At 32.6% G+C, this 22,596-nt stretch overlaps 1 protein-coding gene across 1 annotated transcript in view; it reads left to right on the forward strand.

Annotated features, from left to right (window-relative positions):
- The window catches only part of N (neurogenic locus Notch protein), a 125,454-nt gene that overhangs the window by 35,779 nt on the left and 67,079 nt on the right, over window positions 1-22,596 (forward strand). The window contains exon 2 of the mRNA XM_085192409.1: window positions 5,159-5,237. Coding sequence (XP_085048535.1) covers window positions 5,159-5,237 — 79 coding nt within the window. The remainder of the gene's footprint in view (window positions 1-5,158; window positions 5,238-22,596) is intronic.

Genomic DNA, 22,596 nt, shown 5'->3' on the forward strand with positions numbered 1-22,596 from the left:
TATTAGTTTATAAGATAATGTATTTTGAAAAGAAATCCAGTTAAAATTCTGCATTCCATTTTTTTTATGTTGCTATATATAGAAGTGTAGATAGAGTGAATTTAGTATCAACTCACTCTGTTATCAGTTCTTATCACAGTTAACAGAGTATTTTAAATGTGAAGAGTATTTTTTAATTATTTTTTGGAATTTATAACTTTTAAAAAGTAAAGATAATTATATCAAGGACATTAAAGAATGTCCTGATTGTTTTTGTTTTGTTTGAGATTGTTGACACAAGCAGTTATTATTTGTAAAGACAAATAATAACTGCTTGTTTCAAACGTTGTTTTGTCTTTAACAATTCGTTCCCATTAAGACATTTACGTTCCCTACTTTCCGCCTAATTCTGGAGTCTCATAACTACATATATGATGCTTTAGCACAACTTTTAAATTCACTAATTATTATTATTGCAGTATATAATTTTAAAAGTGGTATTATTCTAGAAGTATCCGTTTATACGTTATGGTCCACACTCACAGTCCACAGGGGTTGAACACCCTTATATATTTAGTTAATAAACAAATTGTAAGACAGATGTATGGTTATGCGTACAAATTATATATAGTATAGAGATATAGATAGCTTTTAAAATATTATTTTACCCTTATGAAAAAGATGTGGCCCAGGGGCCGGAGACTGTAACGGCGGCGGTTTTGGGTTCGATTCTCAGTCGTGGAAACTAAATATTTAGTATTTTCATTTCCTAGCGTTGAGTACCCCCACTCACCATGCAATTCTTCAAGAATTTAATAGGCAAAATACTTGTGTTCTAAGTATCTACGAATAGTTCACACCCAAGTTAATTTCTGGCTAGAATTATCTACTTCCTACATATCGCATTGGTTGTGAATAGTCAAGCAATCATTTTGGCACGAATTGAGTTCTATACGATTTAACCGTGGCTTTCCCCAAGAAAAAATTGTATCTATAGTCATCACTTCAAGTTAGATAATTAAGAACAAACATACATATACAAATACTGGTATGTACGTATGTATAGGCACACTGATTTAAATATCTGTCATTAAATCGCCCACACCAGCACCAGCTCTAGAGTCCATATGCCTCTACCAGTAGCTTAAATTATCATAAATTAAACGCGAACGGTATATTCGGTTAATGATGTCTCTATCTATCTATATCTTAATATGTTGAATCTTTTAATCTAGAAGCTAAAGAAAAAAATATAGATAGAATTTTCATTATGGAACAGTACAGTAGAAATATTTAAAATTAACGTCCAAAAACCGGCTTATCGATACTCAACACTCGATGTTTATAGAATTCGGCGTAGAGAAGGGAACAGAGTATCTTAACGTTAGGTTCCCAGGTTCCCTCTGTCTACCGTATATATATTTCTAATACAATTCTCCACAATTTGTTATACAATTATAGCTCAAACACTTTTTGTTTCACATACTGAGAGAGACCATTTCAAATTACGCCTAAATATTTATAAGGTTTTCGATTTTACAAGGCACCGATATGCAATTAAAATTCTTTGCAAATTGTTAGTCGTCTGTCAAATAAGTTTTTACCGTGAAATTGTTAATACTAGCTGCCATATTGTTTTATAGTATACGTTTATAATATACAGAATATTTGAAAGTTTTAAATATATTTTTTAGGTGTTATTCCATATTTGGGAAAGATATTTTATGAATTTTCTTAATATTTGTTTAGGAAACGTATAATTTTTTTTAAAGTAGCAGTATTTCAACTTGCGCCTCAGGACGGTTCCAAGAGACTCGGGTTCAAATCCCGCTACGTTCAAATTTTTCATAGGTTTCCTGTCAATGGCGATGTATGGAATGAGAAAAGTTACTATTGCAGATAGAATAGAAAGTAGGAGAGGAGTGTTTTTAATTTTAAATTAAGTATACAAAACCACGATATAAACTAGTATGTCTGTATAATCCGTAGCCTCGTTCAATCACGCGATTTCTTATAGCGTCTATACACTGTACAGTGGCTATTTAAACGTTTACATGAACAATTCTCCATTCATAAAACACTGCATAATGCAATAATTACTTATTGTTTAATTAACTTTTACTTTTTTATCTAAAAACGGAGACTTAAGTGTTTGTTAGCGTTACACGTTATCGCTAGCCAGAGAGACCGTAGAGACGCTACGTTCTCCGTATATCTCTATTGCCTCGTAGAATACATGACATTTCTCCAGTATCATCGATATTATGCTCTCGAAATTCAAGGCAGATCAGAGAGAGGTAAAAGCGGAACATGAAGTGTCTTAACCATTAATCTAAGTAGTTGCTAAAACTAGTTTTTTCGCAATAAACATTATGCAATATTCAAAAGTAGTTTGATTTACTCTTATCAATATTAATCGACCGGATGTGTGGACTTCTCACGAATATTTCGCGGAAGTATTTTTGTAGGCGATTTTTTTTATATATATATTTTTAACTGTTATCATAATACGTTCTCACGGTCCGTTATCTGTTTGTTTGTGAGTTTTGTGGGTCAGCGTGTTCGCGGCTATCGGGTGACTTATTTAGCTTTTTACGACATTTGAATATGATACTCGTATATTGTTGTCGTAGTAAAAATTCGCTGTTTCGATTTTTTTGTAATTATAGTCGTACTAGCGGCCCGCTCGCGGTTTCACCCGCGTGAACTATGTTATTATTAATTTCTGTCTCCATGACTACGTCCTAGTGACGTCTATGCAACATTTGAGACTCCTAGCATTTGTAGTAACGAAGTTTCATACAAACTTTTGACCCCAAAAACAGTCTTAGCGAGCACCTACGTCCTTTAAATAGCTCCTATGCAAAATTTCAGATTCCTAGCACATGTAGTTTCTGAGATTTCGTGATGAGTGAGTGACCTTTCGATTTTATATATATAGATTAGAATATTCTAGTACTTTCATTTGTTTGTTTAACGCCGAAATTCAAAACTACAACTATAGGGCAAAACGATTAATTCAATAAATTAGAAATAGCAGCAAGAAACGTCAACCAGAGAAAAAAACCGTAAGACATGCGTTACATTCAATAACAAATGCTTCACTAGTTGTCCAGGTGACGTGTCTGTCTGTCAAAATGACCACTCATGAATGAGTCATTGCCGCGACGTTTCAGATTGATATTATTAGGGTTGTTAAATTAAACATGAAAATAAAACACGAACGATCATGTCCGCAATTTAAAGAAACCGGTAAACATGTTCGTACATCACTCCTTTTCTCTTAGGTCGGTGACAGGAGAGAAAAAACAATAGGTGCCCATATATGGGTGTAGAGCTGTCCATCCGCTTTTTACTTCCCTCCTGTATGGGCAACGGTTGGTACTGAAGAAAAAAATTGCAAGGTACTCGCGAAAGTCATTTGCTTTCATTAAGAATGTGTACTTGAGATCGATAAATTGAGTTTTTTTATTCGATTCGATTCGATTCGATTCGATATGCCGACGATTGAAACTGTTTAATGACATCGAATCGATTATTTAGCTGGATCGTGGCCAACTTGACGAATTAATGGATGCGTGATAGCATCTGTGGTGTGCGTGTTTCTTAGCAAATAATAATTTCGTTTTACGTTGTTTTTGCTGGTAAAAATATCTAACATATTACCTTAATAAATGTTGTCAGTTTTTAATACCCTTAATATTTTTTTTTTTCTGTTTTTTTTTTCATAAAACAAAGATGATAATCCGAAAAATTAAATAAGAATCATTAGACAAGTCCAATATAATAATAACAAAGTAAAACAGTTACAAATGTGCTCGATGTATATCATTCGATTGCAGTGTAATCAACACTATATATCGAGATGTATTATCATTTATACCGATTCGGGACCACCAAAGTGGATGTTCCGAAGAGATTAAAAATCGAAATAAAAATATTTTCGTGAGAAAAACTAATAAATACAAGTACTTATTCGATTCTATAACATTATTTGCTAAAAACTCTAAATATGATTAATAATGAGTAAACATGTTTGCATAGTGTCAATTTTTGGACATTTCTAAATCGTGTTATCAAAATTTCTTATCAATTAAAGCAAAATAAACTAGCGTATACGAATTTATTTGCAGTTTTTTTGGCAATATTTATTTCCTCCTAATCAGACTGGACAAATATTTAATCATAGAGTTCGATAAGAATGGAGAAAAATTATGTAATAAATTTATTACATATATTGAGGCCGTTATAGTGCAGTGGTAAAAGCATGTGACCGTACCCACGAGAGTGGGTTCGATTCTCATTCGAAGGAATAAAATATTTAATAATTTGTTTACCTTGCTGCTACACCCTGCTACACCCTGATAGCCCTAAATAGCGCCACCCTGATAGCGTTCAAGTTTAAATGTAAACGCGATGGTTGCAGGTTCAATTTCTCGAGTAAACCAACTATTTTAATTTTTTCCTCCTCTACCTTTACTTAACTCCCAATGTCTTGAATTTGAGGAGGAAAACGGGTGTCATGGCACTAGATTCTTCATATCAACCCTTCCATATACGTTTATAAGTAATGAAAATAACTAAAATAAGCCATATTCCATTGATGCCCAGACTTTTTCCTATACAAATATTATTTAGCGGAAAAATTTGAAAGCCTCGAGGAACCGTTACGGACGCCGTCCGAATCTTATCGTTATACAAACCTGTCAGTTCGGAGAGCGTGCGTGGGAAATTTCACAAATCTAAAGAAAAAAGTTTATTGACATCAATATTTTGATTCTAGTATCAATCGATTTTAGCGATTTTTTTCGTGTTTTTTTTTATTGGACTTTAAAATATTATATTTATATTGCTATTAGGTACTGTAGTTTTAGATTTGAAATCTTCTTTTATTTATTTAGCAATTTTTTCTACCTATAGGTACCAAATATGGAAAAACTATCATTTTGGTTTACAGAATAATACAGTATATATTTTTAAGAAAATGAATATCAATTTTAGCATGGCGGGTCTCGAACTCGCTCCTCTTAGAAACCATTCAAGCACCTTGACCGCCAAGCCTTAATGTGGAATAATATTTAAAATTGTTAATTTTTATTACATATATCCATACTTACATTTAATAAATCCATATTAAAAATAAAACCAACAAGAATGTTAATTGTTTCTTTCGTTTCAGGTTTCGTGTCATGTTCGCCGTCGCCGTGCAAAAATGGCGGGACGTGTCTTTCCACACTGCGAGGAGAATATTTTTGCAAGTAAGTCTTTATATATTTAAATATATATTTAAATTGAAAATTATAGCATGACAAGTTTTTACCTGCGGCATTACCTGTATGATCCGAAATGAACTAACTAAGAATTCTTGGGCATTTAGAATGTTACATCGAATTATCAAAGTGATGTGTAGTACTAGTTCCTGAGGTTAGCGCATTCAAGCAAACAAACTCTTCTTGCATTTTATTGTTTTACGTGATTAAGAATCGAACCCATTACCACTATATTTACAATTAGACACTGTTCATCTGTACCACGAGTGTTCAATTAATCGAAACGCTGCAACAAATAAATAACAAACAACCTTTGAACTGTCACTTATACTGCAGTATCAAATGCATTAAAAAGGAGCATCCCATTAATTGACCTCGTGGACTTTCGGGAATCGAAGGGGCGACTGTTTTTGTCCCCTAACAATTATACTATGTCGGCTAATAATAATTTTGTGACAATAGAATGTGAACGTATCGCTTTTTGCGAACGAAATTTCGATTAATTGTTAAATATTATCTACGTAGATAATTATTTTGATTGACATTTTAGTTTTTTAAATTTTTTGTATAGGCCAGTCGTGTTATAAACTTGCGATTGTAAGCGCGGCGGGTTGTGAGTTCGATTCCTATTCGAGGAAATATTTAATATTTTCGTTTCCTTTTCCATTTCTTAATGGGAATGGAACTATCCACACTGCTTACCCAGCTATGTGCGGGATACAGCGTAAAGCTAAAAAAAATACCCTTCCAAAAAGTAAGAAAATATTTCTAAACTTTCAAATGAACAAAAACACAAAATATCGATCCAAATCTAAAATTATCTGTGACAGATGCACAAAATTACATCAAGAGGAGCTTAATTTCGGTGCAAATAAAAACCATTTTCTATACATTTAATAGAAGTAGATTTGTCCGCCCTTCCGTAATGGATACAATGCAAGTAACGATGCAATGGGTGATCTGTGCAATTGTGAAAGTTATATAGAAATTGTGTATGAATTTAGCATTTGGTGCGAGTGAAATTGGGTGAATCAGTTTGTTTTTATATCCTTAGAAAATAAATATTGTACATGTATGTTTTGGTGTTCTCATATGTCTCTTTAAAAGAAATATGTATCGAAAAAATAATTTAATTGTAAAGAGTTTTCTGTAACGCGTCGGTTGTGGGTTCAATCCCCAATCGAAGAAGTTAAATATTTTTTTTCGTTTATATTGCCATTTCTTCGCTCTGGTGTAGAGACAAAGCGCGGCGTTAAGTTCTGCCACTCAACACGCAATGCCTCCAGAATTCGGCAGAAAGTGGGGAACTGAGTGTTTTAACATTAGGTTCCATCTGCCTACCCTGCTGTGTGCGGGATACAGCGTGAAGCTGATTTATTTATTTTGTAAACAGTTTTTACATATATATTTAATTCAAAATAAAAATTAAAGTTACTACTCTGAGACGTCAATCATTGTTTAATTGGTGTTAAAATGAAGAAATCTGAATTCGTTGGCAGTTTTTTAAATATGCACTGTTATAACTGCTAAGCATTTTGACTTTTCTTTATTAAATAAAAAAATAAAGATATTTTTAAATATTTTTTTCATTCTCATCAAAAATCCCTAACATTTCAAAGTATTCCCTAGAAACTTTCACCATGAATCATATAAAAGATGGTTAACGTTAATATAATTTACATATAATATAAGAAGGAGCTCGGTAGTAACTAGTTCACACTCCGCTACCGCTAACGCCATATATGTCGACTATTACGGCCCAAACTGTATCTGTTATATTGGCCCCTACCTTTTGTACCGTAGAGATTTCTCGTATTTTTCGTGCTGTTTTTTTATTTTGATAAAAATCTTATTTTTTTGCGGCATTCGTTGTGCTACAGTGTGTGTGAGTTCGATTCCTACTGACGTCAATAAACTATTTTCATTTTTTCGCTATTTTTTATAAGCCAAAACATGATGTTAAGTTCGGCGGTACGTGGAAGATGGAGTATGTTAAGACTAGGATCACTCTTTATCCTTACTATATGGGGGGTGCAGTGTGAAGCTATTACAAATTTGTAGCGAATAAATGAAAATAATTAATTTTCCTGAATGAGAATAGATCCTACGCGTTTACTGTCAGATACTGTGCTACGTCACAACGGCCACTATAATTATTTAGAATATTTTATTTTTTACTACGCTATTAAGTAAAATACGAAAAGGGAGAAAAATGTTCAACTAAGTATATAAATATATATAAAGTGAAAAGTAGCAACTAGTAGAGGCCATGAACATATATGGACGTCTTTGTTTCCATCATTCGCGACGCTCATTAAAGTTCTCGCCCTTAAAGGTCCATCTGATAACGAGGTGAACCTGGTTACGTGCCCTGTCGAATTACGATAGATTTAAATAGTATGGGGCTTAGTGTGGGTTCAATTCTGAAATGGTCACAGGTAAATGGACTGCTAAGTAAAAAGAAACAAAATTATGCAATAACAAGCATGTTTAAACATTTTTGCGTAAGATTTTTTTATTTTGTAAAAATAACAAATATTTAAAAATCAATTTTAATAAAAAATAGATAAGGCCAATATTATATATGCATATTTAAATGTCAAAACTATCGCAAATTCAAAACGACCTTAAGACAGACTGTGCAACTAACAATAAAATTTTACGATTCAAAATGATTCTAAAATAATATATATAAAATCTTTAACAACATTTCATTGAAAAGCTTCATAGATAAACTACAAAGCTAGGATCTGTCAGAGATGAAATGATAAGAGAGATGAAGATATGATAAGAACCTCTACCTCCAGCCGTAATGGAAGTGGGCGGTCGGCACTGATGTCATGCGCAGGCGCAGGCGCCAATTACATTTTTGTTTATTAATTTTTAGGAACACAGATTGTATCAGTTAAAATTTTCGATAATGGTGATGATTGACCACGATTGAGTAACGTTTATTGGCTTTTCTATTTATAAGTTTTGTTTATTAATGTAATTAATTTATATTATTAATGTTTATTGATAGAACTTTTTAATTAATACTTTTATATCTTAGGCAGCATGTGGTGTGCTGGAATTAATAATTTTGAGCTTAAGTGGGTAGATCGCATGGACTCTGTTCAAGAAGTGCGGGTTCGAATTCAGTTTCAAATTTTTTAACAGTTATATAGATTTTTTTATATATTTCATTGAAATTATAAATATTGGGTGAAGCAGTTCATACTTAACACTATCTAGCAATCAATGAAAAATTTTATCAGTCCAAAGAAGTTCAAGGGTTCTCAGGAACTATTAAAAAAATATTTCCGTTTTTAGTTCTGTATCCCGCACTTATAATGGTATAGGCAGAGGTCATTTGGAGCTGGAGAAACAGTGGTAAGACACGCAATTCCAAGGAAAGAAATTTAATTAAATATAATTTTCACCCAAAACTGGTATACTAATTAATATTATTACTTAGAGACAAGCAAAAAGTTTTTCTAATGATATTATCTTTAAAATCGCGGTATTTTATCTATTATTTAAGGCTTACCTAAACAATAGGATAGTTAAAGCTATCTCCAATACTTTTAACTTTATGATACAGGTTGCTCCATTGTGCTGTTGCTTATAGCTTATATATTACTTCTCTCATATTACATGAGTATCTTTAGATGCCTATGCATTACAAAATATTCAAAGAGACGAAAAAAATTTTTTAAAATTTTTTAGCTTCACACAGCAAGTGTTTATTCACTCTATTACCAATTGTCAACTCTCTCTGGTCCATTTTTAATAAAAATTGAAGGCGTAGATCTCTTTATCTTACGACGCATTCAATAAGAATCTATCAGGCGAGAGTTAAGATAAACACAATTAATGATATTTATTAATTTCCCAAAATGGATATTGAACTCCCAACCATTTTGTTTATAGTCTGAGTGTATAGTGTCTCTTTTGTTAGTTTTAAATCTTTTTATCCAAATTCGTGTCAAGAAGGGATTAGAAATCCAAGTTGGTTGGGTATTTGTATTCAAATGATAGTTTGAGTTTTAAGAAGAACATTACAAGGTTACATTATAGTAATTTTGTATTCTATTTTATTTAATATACCTTATGTTATACGTTACGTTACGACGTTGTGGGTTCGATTCCCACTCAAGGCAATGAATTATTTAATATTTCCATTTCTTCGCTCTAGTGTCGAGCAAAGCGCGGCTTATAAAATTTTTTTTTTATATAACAACTCATAGCAAACTTGATTGAATTTGAATTTATTATCAAAATTATTTGATTTAATAGTTTTTAGATGCTTATTTTCTTTAAAAATACACAATTTAAATAACTTCAAAGTACCATGTTTACAAAAGTAAGCGAACCATATTCATACTAAAGGAAAAGGTGCGGAGTCTGGCTGCGCTTGCGCAACAGATACACCAAATGCCTGAAATGTAGCAAGGACAGTTTTGCAATAGTCTCGTCTTGTACACATTGCCTAATTTACTAAGTAAGCTTCAATGTGTACTAAAAAGACAAAGGGAATTAAAACTTTGAACTAGAAACGCGTTGGTTCTGGGTTCGATTTCAACCGAAATGCCTCCAATAATATGAAATGAATTATTTCCATTGCTAAGACAGCGTTGAGGGTCGCCACTCAACATGGAATGTTGCTTCAATTGATCAGTGTTTGGGGGAAGTTCTCTATGCCTACAAGAATAAGAGAAAAAAGCTATCTCAAGGATTATTAAGATAATAATTTTTATGTATAATAATAGTGTAGTAAATATTTTTTCTTTAACATTTTATACTGTAAGAGAAGCTTAAAGCTTATTTAATATCTCTAAAAAAAAAACATAAATTTAAGTTACACTGTACAGGCAATACAAAAGTCATTTCCGTTTTTTTAAACCAAATTGTCCTCACGCTATGCTATCATTTAAAATATAGCCCTAGCTATGTTTCAGTGTTGGGCAATCCATTAGTCGTAAATGGGTTTATAATAAAGGAGAATGCAGTCTAATATTACTTGCGACGAGCTGCCTTGTTACGCCGGTAGGGGGGTTTAGGGGTTCTGATGGTTATTCTTAAATTTGATACTATTTTCAGTCATATTTCGTTTTTTTAAGTTGTTGAGAAGCTAGTTTTGAGCTTTTACTTAATCAAAAAATGTTTTCAATTTCAATGAAACGACCTTCAAAATAGAAAGTATCATTTGAGTAAAAGAAAAGAGTTTGGTCCAATTAAATCCAATTTTAAGAACTACTGGTTCAAATTGTAACATATTTAATATTATATTAATCCATTTATTGAGCAATAATGTAATTACATTATGTTCATTTAACCATAGTATCTCTGTGATCAGATTTATTTCGGGTACTTTTGGTCCTAGTTCTTCACTTTTTTCATTTGTAGTGTCTAGAATTCGTAATACGGATCCCTAAATCATTCCTTCTTTGTTTGTTTGACTTGGTTTGAAAGAGATAATAGCCTTTACTTCCTCAAATTCGTTTTGAGATGACTTGGCGTGGAGCGTGAGAAATGAAATGAACTTTTTACTTATTCTAAAGTTACTTAGATACTAGAGGCTGTCGTAGCGTAGTGGGGTAACATCCGTCTGTAAATGTCTTAGGTTTTAGTTCGATTCCGCTTCGGTTAAATGTCGCTGCCGAGTTTCTTAACAATAGATTCTCTGAACCTATTTTCAGAATTTATCTTTTATAAAGCGTGAATCTGAAAAAGTAACCACCGGTACTATATACTCGTATACCTACGTATATTTTAAATTACACCTAAAAACTTTATCCTGTGAAACTTTTGGTGCAGACGACGTTTAAAATTTTAAGCTCACTTACTTTTTGCTTAAGTAATTTCTAAGAGTTCCAACCGGATGCGTTATCCCGTGAAACAAAATGGAGGATTAGTATTAACGTTCTTGTGTGAAATTTTTAGGTTAACATATTTAGGTTTAAATTGTAAAACAATTAGATTTTCTTAACTCATGGTTATTAAATCATGGTTTGATAAAAAAAAATGACGAATTCTAGATAAATCCTTTCTTCTTTTTCGTGCCAATGCTGGAAAATTTAGATCATATTTTTAATCCGTTTATTAGTATATAAAAATATAGTATATAATAATAAATATAGTATATAATAATAAATGGATATAAAAATACAGTAGTAGTCGCCATATTGTTTAGCTCTTCTGATTTTTTTTTATTTGCGTAATCAGCCCGGCCAAATAAATATTATTCTATATAATAACCTTACCGTATCTTTCTGTATTCAATACACATCAATAAAATATTTCAAAAAGACATTTGCAATATAAAATTGATTATTAATTTTATATCTTTCAAAAACAGTATCATAAACAAGACTGGCCTTAGTACTCTCACCTGAAGATTGTCGGTAGTAGCACCAGAACGTTTATTTCTTTTTATCCTTCACCCAAGGCAGTTCTTTATAACATCCATTGGACGCCATCTGCTTGGCTTAAATCGTTTACTGTAATTATTTACTGGTCAGCTACTGATTTCAACTTGACATTTAAAATTAAAGGCTCAAGTAAATTAGGTATTTTTAAGTAAAAATGGTGAAACATGAGTTAATAAATAATTATATAGTTATTTTTATATATATTTTATTCATAGATTCGATAGTAGATTACAAAGAAATCTATACTATTTCCTTCTAATATTTTCATCGAAACAATTTCCAATACTTAGTGCAACAAAAACCGTCGGCGTGACCGTAAATTAGAGGGACGTCTATAATTTTTTGCAAGATTTTGCCGTCGAGTGGGATTCTTTGCGATCGCAAAATAAACTACTTTCGGCGGGAATTTCTCTAAAGTCCGCGGGGCAGGCATGCGTGGAGACCGCTCTGGCCTTTTTGGGCCCATTATCTCCTCGACCGGTTTCCTTACATGAGTTTGAAACAATAGCCGCGTGCAGACGAGGATGGTTCAGCTTAGCATACTTGGATAACTATTTAGTGATAAATATTATAATAATAATTCGTAAGGCAACCCATTTAGGATTTGTAATTTGATTTTTTTTATATTTCATATATTTTAAACTATAATTAAATCTAATTTTGGTTGTTGTCACGCCTTTTCCCGCAAAGTGAAGGAAAGCAGCCCTTTTTCTATATATCTTGCCCAAATATGAAGAGAGAAGAAGAAGAGTGACTCATTCCCCCAAATATAGACCGAATCCACAACCGTTCGCGTTTAGAAACAGACGCTGCCACTCTACGCCATGATATCTTTATACTAGTTCAATGTGGAATATTTTTGATCTGAAGCCTTATTCTGTTCAATTTATTAGGTTGACCCACGAGTCTAGTTCATAACGGGTTTGCGATATTAATATTATAATGTATAAAATATGACTGCGCTGCGATATATAAATCTCGATGCTATCTTGACTATTTTAACCTCGTCTTAGGAAACTTTGAGTTAATTCGAATCTTTTATTTGGATTTCCTTAAGAAGAATTCCTCATGCAAATATTATGAGCTCGAAGAGCCAAGTTTGTATGGTTATTTAGCATAAACAGACAAACCTTACTAGTAAAGCTGTAAGAGCCAAGTATTAAATCTGTTTTATGCACAGTAATAGGCAATTCGTAAGCATTTAGATGTTTAAATCTTATTCTTAGGCCACACACGGCTGTATCATTATATGGAATACCATTTCATTTGTATGGCGTGCTTAAGATTAAAAATTCTTGGTAATTCCTTGAGCTGTTCAGTATATTTTTGCTTATTAGCCAATGAGTTTAGTAGTAATTGATGTTCTAAAGCGAAATTGGCAAAACTGACAAAATAAAGTGGGCCGTTAAGTTCAGCTATTTATTATGCCATGTCTCAAATTCAGGCGGAAAGTGGAGAACACAGTATCTTGGTTCTCGTACCTGATATAATGAAGGTCATGGCTTCGAGTACCATTCAGAACAGCTAACATTGTTTTCCTATATCTATATAAGTTAAGTTTGTCGTGCATATTTACATTGCATTAATGTAATTATTTATTACTATAATTGGTTTTATAGTTTACCATTTTTGATTTAATGCTTCCTATATGGCTCTATTAGTACAATTATTGTAAGTGAAGGTATTTATTTAATAGTAACGATTGTGTCACCATGATCGATGTATCGTGTCGGTATAAAAGATCTATAATTTTTAAATCCTTTTTAAGGATCTCTTTTTCTCTCTTGCTTCCTCACAGATGAAAGCATGGACGAAACTACGCAGCGTAGAACGTTGAAATTTTTTATAGAAAAGTTAAGAAAATAATGAATTTTGGGATCTGGGAATAAGGAAATCGCTTAGATATTTCAATTCGTAAGCTAAATGAGCAAAGCCACGGGAAGAATAATAGTGAAATAAATAATAAATTACAAATTAAGTTTCTCTTTTATAACGTTATTAATTTCATCTGAAAACTTCGGCCTATCCTGTTTTAATGTCAATTGTGAAACGATCGTTTGCTCTAAGGATGCATTGGGTATGGCTATCATTAGAGATCTTCATTGGATTGATTTTAACGATATCAGGGTGTTTCCTCGTAAGTAACGGGTGAGCTGTGATTGTTTCGATTGCAAAATATTTATTTTTATTTTATTATTGTCTTAATTAAAGCTGGTGAAACTAGTGTGACTCTAAACGCGACAGATTATGGGTTCGATTCCCACTCGAGAAAATGCAAATTTATCAGGATAAATATAGATAGATATGTGTTTTAGGGTTTGTTTTACAAAATCCTTTATTAAATATACTAATTGACGCACTATACATACGTATTGATATAATATTATGAAATATAGCTTAAATTTTGCGTGATATTCATTAAACTTTTCTATATTTTTTTCTTTATCAAATACGGTTAACATTGATAGTTAATATTAAATTTATATATATAGATAAAATGAAATTCATATAATATTCCTTTTTATTTAAATTTTAAAATAAAAGAAATAGTAATGTACGCAGCTAAATCTTACAACAAGTTTTTTTATCGTACCACACATACTCGTACGAGCACGTTATCATAACATCCACTTACTTCCAAGTAAACTAAAACTGGCGGTGAACCATGTAATTTTACCTTTTGTCTTAGGTCATTCTATCATATAAAAAATCTTGATGACAATAAGAGCTAGCTATAAACTTTTAGTTTTGAGATATCAAAAACATGTAAGAAATCGAAAAATATGCTTTATTTTCTAAGAAATAAAATAGTTTTTATATTATTCTTAGGTTTCTCCATACGTGAACACCTTAGTGGTATCGCGATGCCGTGAAGCACGTTTCCTTTGGACCGCTTCGTCGTGTGTCTTCTTTATAATGGCCCCCTAACTGTTGGACCACATGTCTATACACGGTTTTATAACTGGGGCAAAGATCATAGAACAATATTATCAAAGGTATTGGCCTGAGACATGGACTTTAAGTTTTAGAGGATTCTTAATTAGTAGTTTAGAATCAAATCAATAGAACTACTGATGGATAACTTACTTACTAGTAGAAGATTTCTTGAATTTTACTATGTTAAGTAAATATTCTAATTTTATATAACATTTTCATACATATTTAATAACGTTCCGCCACTCAACACGCATTACCTCCGGAATTCGGTAGAAAAATGGAGACTAGACTTTAATCCACCGCCACCGAACTGTGGAATAGCCTACCCCCGACAGTGTTGCCAGGTCGGTACGATATGGGTACCTTCAAAAAGCGCGTCTATCTCCACCTCAAAGGCCGGCAACGTACCTGTAGCTCCTCTGGTGCTGCACGGGGTCGTGGGCGGCGGTGATCAGGTGACCCGAACGCTCGTTTGCCTTGTCCTTTTTCCATAAAAAAAAAATAACACAAGATTCTCTCTGTCTACTACCTTTATATTCGGAATACAGCGAGGAGCTAAAAAAATAATAACTATATAAGACACAAGAGACAGGCTACAACCACATACAATACCCTAGCTTGCGTTACCCAGACAGCCTTTCTCAAACTTTGACGCGCAACACGAGCTATCAATCTAAAGTTACAACATAAATGTTAACAATCAATTATTCGTCTAATGAAATAATGGCGGCCGGGGCTCACGACTGGGGCACATGACGGATATATTCGTGCTATGTTAATATCGTACTTACATCTGATCTAATATTTGTGATTGTGTTCGCTATGGGTTTAATCGCGGTTAAAGTTAATTATGATTAATTAGTTTAACAGTCCTTTCAGTGATGTTGATACTTAAATAATGAAAGCAGGTTTTAAGGTCGTCGTGGTGCAAGAGCAAAAGATTTTGACTGCAAACAAGATGGTTCTGGTTTCAATCTCCAATCAGGGGAATGGTTTATGAATATTTTTATTTCATTGCACTCTTACCAAAGCAAAGCTTGGCGTAGAATTCTGATAATCAACACGAAATTTTCGCGAAATGTTCCCATTAAAATACATCTATTCCCTACTTTCCGCCGGATTCTGGAGGCGTTGCGATAGAAATGAAAATATTCAATATATTATTTCCTCGAGTGTGAAATCGAACCAGCAACTTATCGTGATTACAGTCACACGATTGTGTCCCTGCACCACGACTGGCCTCTCTACGACAACACCAACTATTGAGCTCATACTGACACCTTTGAGTCAAGTAACGAAAAATATAATTAAAAAAGAAAGTACAATTTTACCTCTCATTAACCTGACCGACATGACCTTACAAAAGTGTAGATCACAAACATTCGTCGTACATCCTCCTCGGGTCAAGAATGCAAAATTTCTAATGATCAATAACAATCACCTCTCAAACGGTCCATTATGGAGCTTTCGCAACATCTCTTAACGAGCTCTGGTCGTCATTAATTAAAGATCTCAATGGATCTGAAGACAAAACGCTATGATTCCATTCTACTTCGTGACATGTGCTATTGTTCCAACGTGGCAGCGCTTGTCAAAGTTGTCTGAAACTCGAGATCCGTCTCAAGAAAAAATTATCGATGCATGTTTTAATACGTTTTTTTTTTAAATCTTTGTTTGATATTTGAGTTTATTAAAAAATACATCAAAATATATATTTTAATGGGAAGGATGAAATTATTCTCTGTTTTTGCTATTACTGTTTTATCAATCAGTTACCAACTCGTCCGGCTTTTGACTGGATTGGTGTGTTTTTCAAGTTTTACGGAAGTCCACTCAATATTCAGTCCACCAATAGGACGACCCATAGTTTGGAAACCTCTGCACTCTGCAATGTTTCCTAACGATCTAGCCGAGCAGTTGAACTAAATCAAATTTTGCCTTTAAATGCCTCTCCGTTAGACAACTTGATGCCTTCAGAAATACTTCTCGGAGCTGGTTTATTGTTTTCACATTTCACAAGTAATGGTTGAGCGTCTCATTAGCACCATTTTTGTAGAGATAATGGGTTCGATGTCTCAGGACGCAGAGAACAAGTTTGATTCTATCGTGGGACAGTTGGTACGTGACAATTGATCTGGTACTGGTTGGAAGTTTAATGATTATACTTTTAAATTTAAATTCATATAGAATCTTTCTAGTATCCAACTAAATACTGCGTTTAATATAATATATATTCAAATTTCATTCGCATTCGCAATTAAAAATTGGAGAACGATATGTGACTGGGTTTTTTTGGAAGCTTGATTAAAATCCATTTTGTGGCATATGTGCCAGATTTTCTATAAACCGAGGCGATAGTGGATTTGATTATCATTCGGAGGAATTAATTATTTCATTTTCTCGCTCTAGCAACAAGAAGCAGAAATTGGGCAGTTCGCGGGCAAAGCTATTTTAACACTAGGCGCCCTCTGTCTACCCTATATTATGTAGAATACAGCATGTAATAAAAAAAATCATAGTCATATTAATAATTTAATTTAGTTGCCAAAAAGATATATTAAATTAAAAATATGTATTATATTATACCTTTAAATTAATGCATCTACATGTAAAGACGCCATCTACAAGTATACTTGCTTGTTAGCTTTTTATCGCTTAAGTTTTCGTAACAGATTATACCTTGTTTACTTTCTCCGGTATCACGTAATAGATTATCGATGGAACAATAGTGCGTAAGAAGTGCACGCAACAAGTTCACATGTACCCAATGCTTTCCATTAAATATTTTTTTTAGTAATTAATAAAAAAAATATTTTTTTTATGATTACCCATTCCTGTGATATTGTGGCTCAAAAATGTTTGAGAATAAGCGTGAAAGTTGTGGGTTCAATCCTGACTCGGTGGAAAGATATCATTTCCCAATCAACCAATCGACACGTTTTCCAGCTCCAGGGTAAGCGAAATGCCTACATACGGTATTAAGCGTGAAGCTGAAAAAAGATCCTCACGCTTATAGCACTTTTAAATCTCCATTATTACACAGCGTCTCTTGACCACCATTTCGTCGATCCGAATCCCCAAATATCTTCGGTCCGTGGCAAAAAACAAACTAATTTAAAACTCGGATCACCGCCGAGCGAGACTAATGCGCCTGCGCTGTTTACATAGCGACGCCGTTTATTTACGCACGAACCGAAAAATTCATGGATGACAATCTTGATATTTAAATTATCTTATTTTATTTACTATTAATAGTTTAATGATAAAAAAATATTTACTATTAAATTGTAATGTACGTTTAAGTATTTATTATGCTGAAATAAATATTTAAGATTGTTTTATTCCGAAGTAATATTATAGTGTATTTTTTTTTTATTTCCATTTATAAGGTAAGTGAGTTAATCTAAGAGGTTTCGGTCTGTTTCAAAAATATAAAAAAGCCGCGACAAATAGTTAAAAATAACTTTAGAGTTGCTTAGAAAAACTTTTAACTAATTCTTGATTTATTTTAACTTAAACGTCCATCAGCCGGATCTTGTTTTATGTCCATTTACGATTACAAACACGCGTTACATCTGTGGCTTGTCAACGATTACTCTTATTGATTTAACGACTGTCCTACAGTCATTTAGCCTTTCATTCAGCAGCTATAACTTCTAATTAGCTATTTTATCAGCATCCATGGTGCTATTGAAAATTATTGAGTGGAAATATTAGTGAATTCTATCCTTAATTAGGGGAAGGAAAAAGGCTCGATTGCCAATCAGGGGAAATATTTAATATTTTCATTTCTTCGCTGTAATAGCGAAGCGAAGGGTGGCGTTGAGTTCCGCCGCTGAATACGCCATGCCTTTAAACTCTCACCAAATGTGAGAAGTCAGGAATGGAATGTCAACACTAAGTCCCCAGGTGGTATCCTTTGTCTACGTAACTGATGTGGTTTTTCTAGTCACCTTTATATACATTATTCTTCGGAATGATCTCGAAAAGTGTAAAACGGAGTGTCTCAACACTCGTCTTAAGTATATAGTTAATATTGTAGCTTTAGAATTGTACGACAGCGGACAGTGCTGAAAGAGAAGACACGATTTACGGCTGTGTAAACAACATTGTTGCCATTACAGGTTTACGAGTCGCCGTACCCGCAATTTGCATGTTATTATTGACTTTGAGAGATGTATGCGACATTTCAAGCAATGTATCATATTACATTGATTGTTTTATGCATTCATGCTTGTTTGGCTAATGAAATAATTTTAAGTTAAAAGTTCTAGATGTTCTTTCTAAAATATGGTTGTTAAGATTAAATAGACGCTTGATAATGATTATGTATATCTACAGAACATTTGCGTGTTGTGATAGACAGATAAAAGAGAGAGAAAGATGACACTTCTGGACTATGAAAGGATTTTACAAAATTCTTTCAGAAACGGGAAATAACGGGATTTTCCATTTTAATTCTTATTGTAAATTTTCATTTTAAAATCGCACATAGTAAATAACGGCCGACGACTAGTGTTTATTAATAATTAATATTCAACCAAATCAGATTTAAACTGTAACTATTAAATAATTTTTACACCTAAACTACTGCCATAATGAAGTGAAAACTATATCTAACGATATAAATAAGGATGTTACAGTTGAGAAATACTTTCGGTAGGAAAGTGAAATTATCGTAGATATGAAAAGTGGCATCAATTAACATTTAAAATGGAATAAACAGAGCTGTCGAGTGAGGGCGTTGTAAGCAGAGAAAGGTCTAATAAATATATGGGACGACATTTAGTGGTACTTAACGTTGATGACGTTAAATAGATGCATTAGAATGCGTTGCAGCTGCCTAATAATCTTAATTAGAATGTCCAGTGCTATATGGTTTATTGTATAAATCAAAATAAGTTTTGGGATAAGATTTTTTATTATCTTTCTATCATCTATTATATCTATTTAATGATAGTGATAGTGATATATTTATATCACTATCACTAAATAGTAGTAGCTACGAATGTCAAAAGTCAACATTTTTATACGATTTTGATAAAAATTCATAGCATATTTATTTCTTTGATAATTTTTTTAACCGACCTCATAAAACAATGAGCAAAATAATAACATCTAATTATTAAACACATTTGTGTAAAGACGTATGCCCCTCATAAAGGCCGCATATTGTTCTGAGATGCTCTTTAACCTGTTATTACTGGTAATGCCTTTACATAAGCCGAGCGTCGGCACGCCCAGCCCTGATCGATGGACAGGGTCAATGTACACCCTAAATGATCCAAATAATTTTATAATTTGTAATACGAGGTAAAGTTACTTGTTGAATGGTATTTAAATTTAGTTTTATATTGTAATTAAGAAACTTAAATTATTTATTTTTAATATATTTCGCCCCGAGCGGGATTTGAACGTTGAATCATTCTGGCGTAATTTCTTTTTGTTAACTTTAAAATCACTGCCCAGTTATTATTTTATTCGTGTTCAAAATTCTAGTTAACAGTTGATATAAAGCGGATGTCATTCTCATTCACTCAGTCAGAGCAAACTGCACTGAATGTTGAACATTTAAGATCTTCTTTCTCCTCAGCAAGTGCATTTAAGATAAATATTACTTCACCAATCAATTACCGAGCTTAAGTCTGTACAGTAAAGCCTATTTTTACATGATCCTTGTCAGCCCATTCGAAATCGATTTATTCAAAGCGGACTGTTACTAAGTAAACACTTGGAGATGAAGCCTCGAATTGATGCCGATGAATGTTTATTTAAAGAAATCTTCATGCTTTTTTGGCCAAGTTCATCCAAGTCCATTGATCTGATCCTCTTGATGACTTCAAGTATTGTGTCAAGAGAATAATTTTGTGATTATAGTTACATTAATATTACTGTGTGCTCAGTAAATAGTCAGTAACTTAACTAAATAAAAAATATGTTTAGTAATGACGAGTTTACCATATACAATATGTATTTTGTATTGTATTCACAAATTTAGAAATACTTACATATGTCTTGATTAAAATAACCCCAAGGCAAAACTTAAACAAAAACATTTAATTAAATTAGGTTCTTCCTACCCACCAGGTAACGAGGAAAACCTGTGAAATAAAAAAAATACATACCACCAAAGTTTAGTAAAAGAATTTAAAATATTAGTATTTCCATCAGATATTAAGATGCAAGTAATCATTCGTTAGTATCTACATTAGCATATAACATTACATTTTCAATGATACTAAAAATTCCCTATATATGGTGACTCAACGATACGAGCATGTAGTCCTATCTACAAGGCAGGTGCATGGCGCCCACGCATACGTTAACTAACTTTTTATTAACACTTTCCAATTTCATAATTTAACTTTAAAATTTATTTAAAAATTGTAAAAAATTAACGGCTCAGCTGTACACGTGAGGGTCGTGGATTCAATTCCTATTCGGAGCAATGATTTATTTTTTCCCTGATCTGGTAACGTCTACTATCAAAAAATATTTAGAAAATATTGAAATTGTTAAATAAAAACTAAAGGATGTATAATATTGAATGTAATAGCGCAATTAATAATGCAAAATAAATGTAAATCGGAATATAAACATACAAATTTCTCTCGTTTTTAATTAATTTGAAAGCAAGAAATTCCCACGGATCAGGACTAACAAGTTTACAGAGAATCAAATAAAAACCAATAACGTTACCTTTTTTGCAGAACGTACATAGTACCTATAGACCAGTACTGCATCGTCTTTAATGTCTTTTAGGAATCTTGTTTTCTTTTCTCTGATTGAAATATAGACCTTTAATGCGGTGTCAGCGACCGATTATTGGCCGTTCATTTGAATAAGCCAAAATAAAGAAAAATGGACAAAGCTGCTCAGCCTCAATGCTTTAGATGTCTTACTGAATTGAAGATTAATCTTATCTTAAAAGAGCTAAAGTACTCCATTACCGCCTTGAAAGGTCCAGAAAAAGATAGTGTAAAATACATATGGAATTTCTTGCAAAAAGCTGATAAAAAACTTTTTGCGCTTGAACTTTACAGTTACTCTAAGATATTTTTATGACGCGTAAATATTGAGGATGTTTTATTTTTTTATATTGTCATGATTTTTCCTGGTAGAGTAGGCAAAGGCAGTTTTTTTATTTAGTATGAAGAAACGAAAAAAGTTTGAATATTAATAAGAATTGAACCAATAATCGAATTGACTTCCTCAGCCAGAATACACTATGATGTCGTTATTATGCAATAATAAAACAATAAGAAAATATTAGTTTTATATATCTGTATATCTACTCGTAGTACCGATATAATATATTTTAGATTGTGAGATCCGAGATGCAATAAACCATTATACAGCGGCCATTGTGATCGATATATGAAATATCGCAGGTGGGTATAAAGAGATTTGAATATGTCTGGAAGTTTTTGTTGGCCGCCTTTTATTATTGTTGTTCCATTAACAGATTTTATTACTTCGAACTCGGTGCACCAATTGGTCGCCAACGGACAAATGAAGCGATGCTCTTTTATTGAAGATTGAAGATATTTTACGAGCGCGTCATTTCATAACTTTTAATTGTATGGATGTCCAACAATTATGATCCTATCAGTTCATCTCTAAAACTTTTGAATTAACTATAGTTGAAAAGTTTCGAAGGAAGATCATTTTGAATTTAATAAGTATTCATGAGGCAACGATAATATAGGCGTCGTGTCTACCTTTTGTTTGGTGTTTGTCTTCAATATTAATTTCCCAGACATCAGAACCGTTCGCCAGATTGAGGTTAAGCTAATTAGTACAGAAAGCTCGTTGCTTTATAATTATCACAGTATGAAAACTGGGCGGACCGGTGGAGGCGACGTCAGATTCACTACATCTACCTTTATAATAACGGATCATTCCTTTCAAATATTTTCAACGTTTATTTCATTGTTTATCATAAAAAATGATATATATATATATATAAATTAATAATATATATATATATATATATA

Source organism: Heliconius melpomene, chromosome 11 (assembly GCF_056956725.1).
Source record: "Heliconius melpomene rosina isolate 202511_hmr_F chromosome 11, ASM5695672v1, whole genome shotgun sequence".
NCBI classification, from domain to species: Eukaryota; Metazoa; Arthropoda; class Insecta; order Lepidoptera; family Nymphalidae; genus Heliconius; species Heliconius melpomene.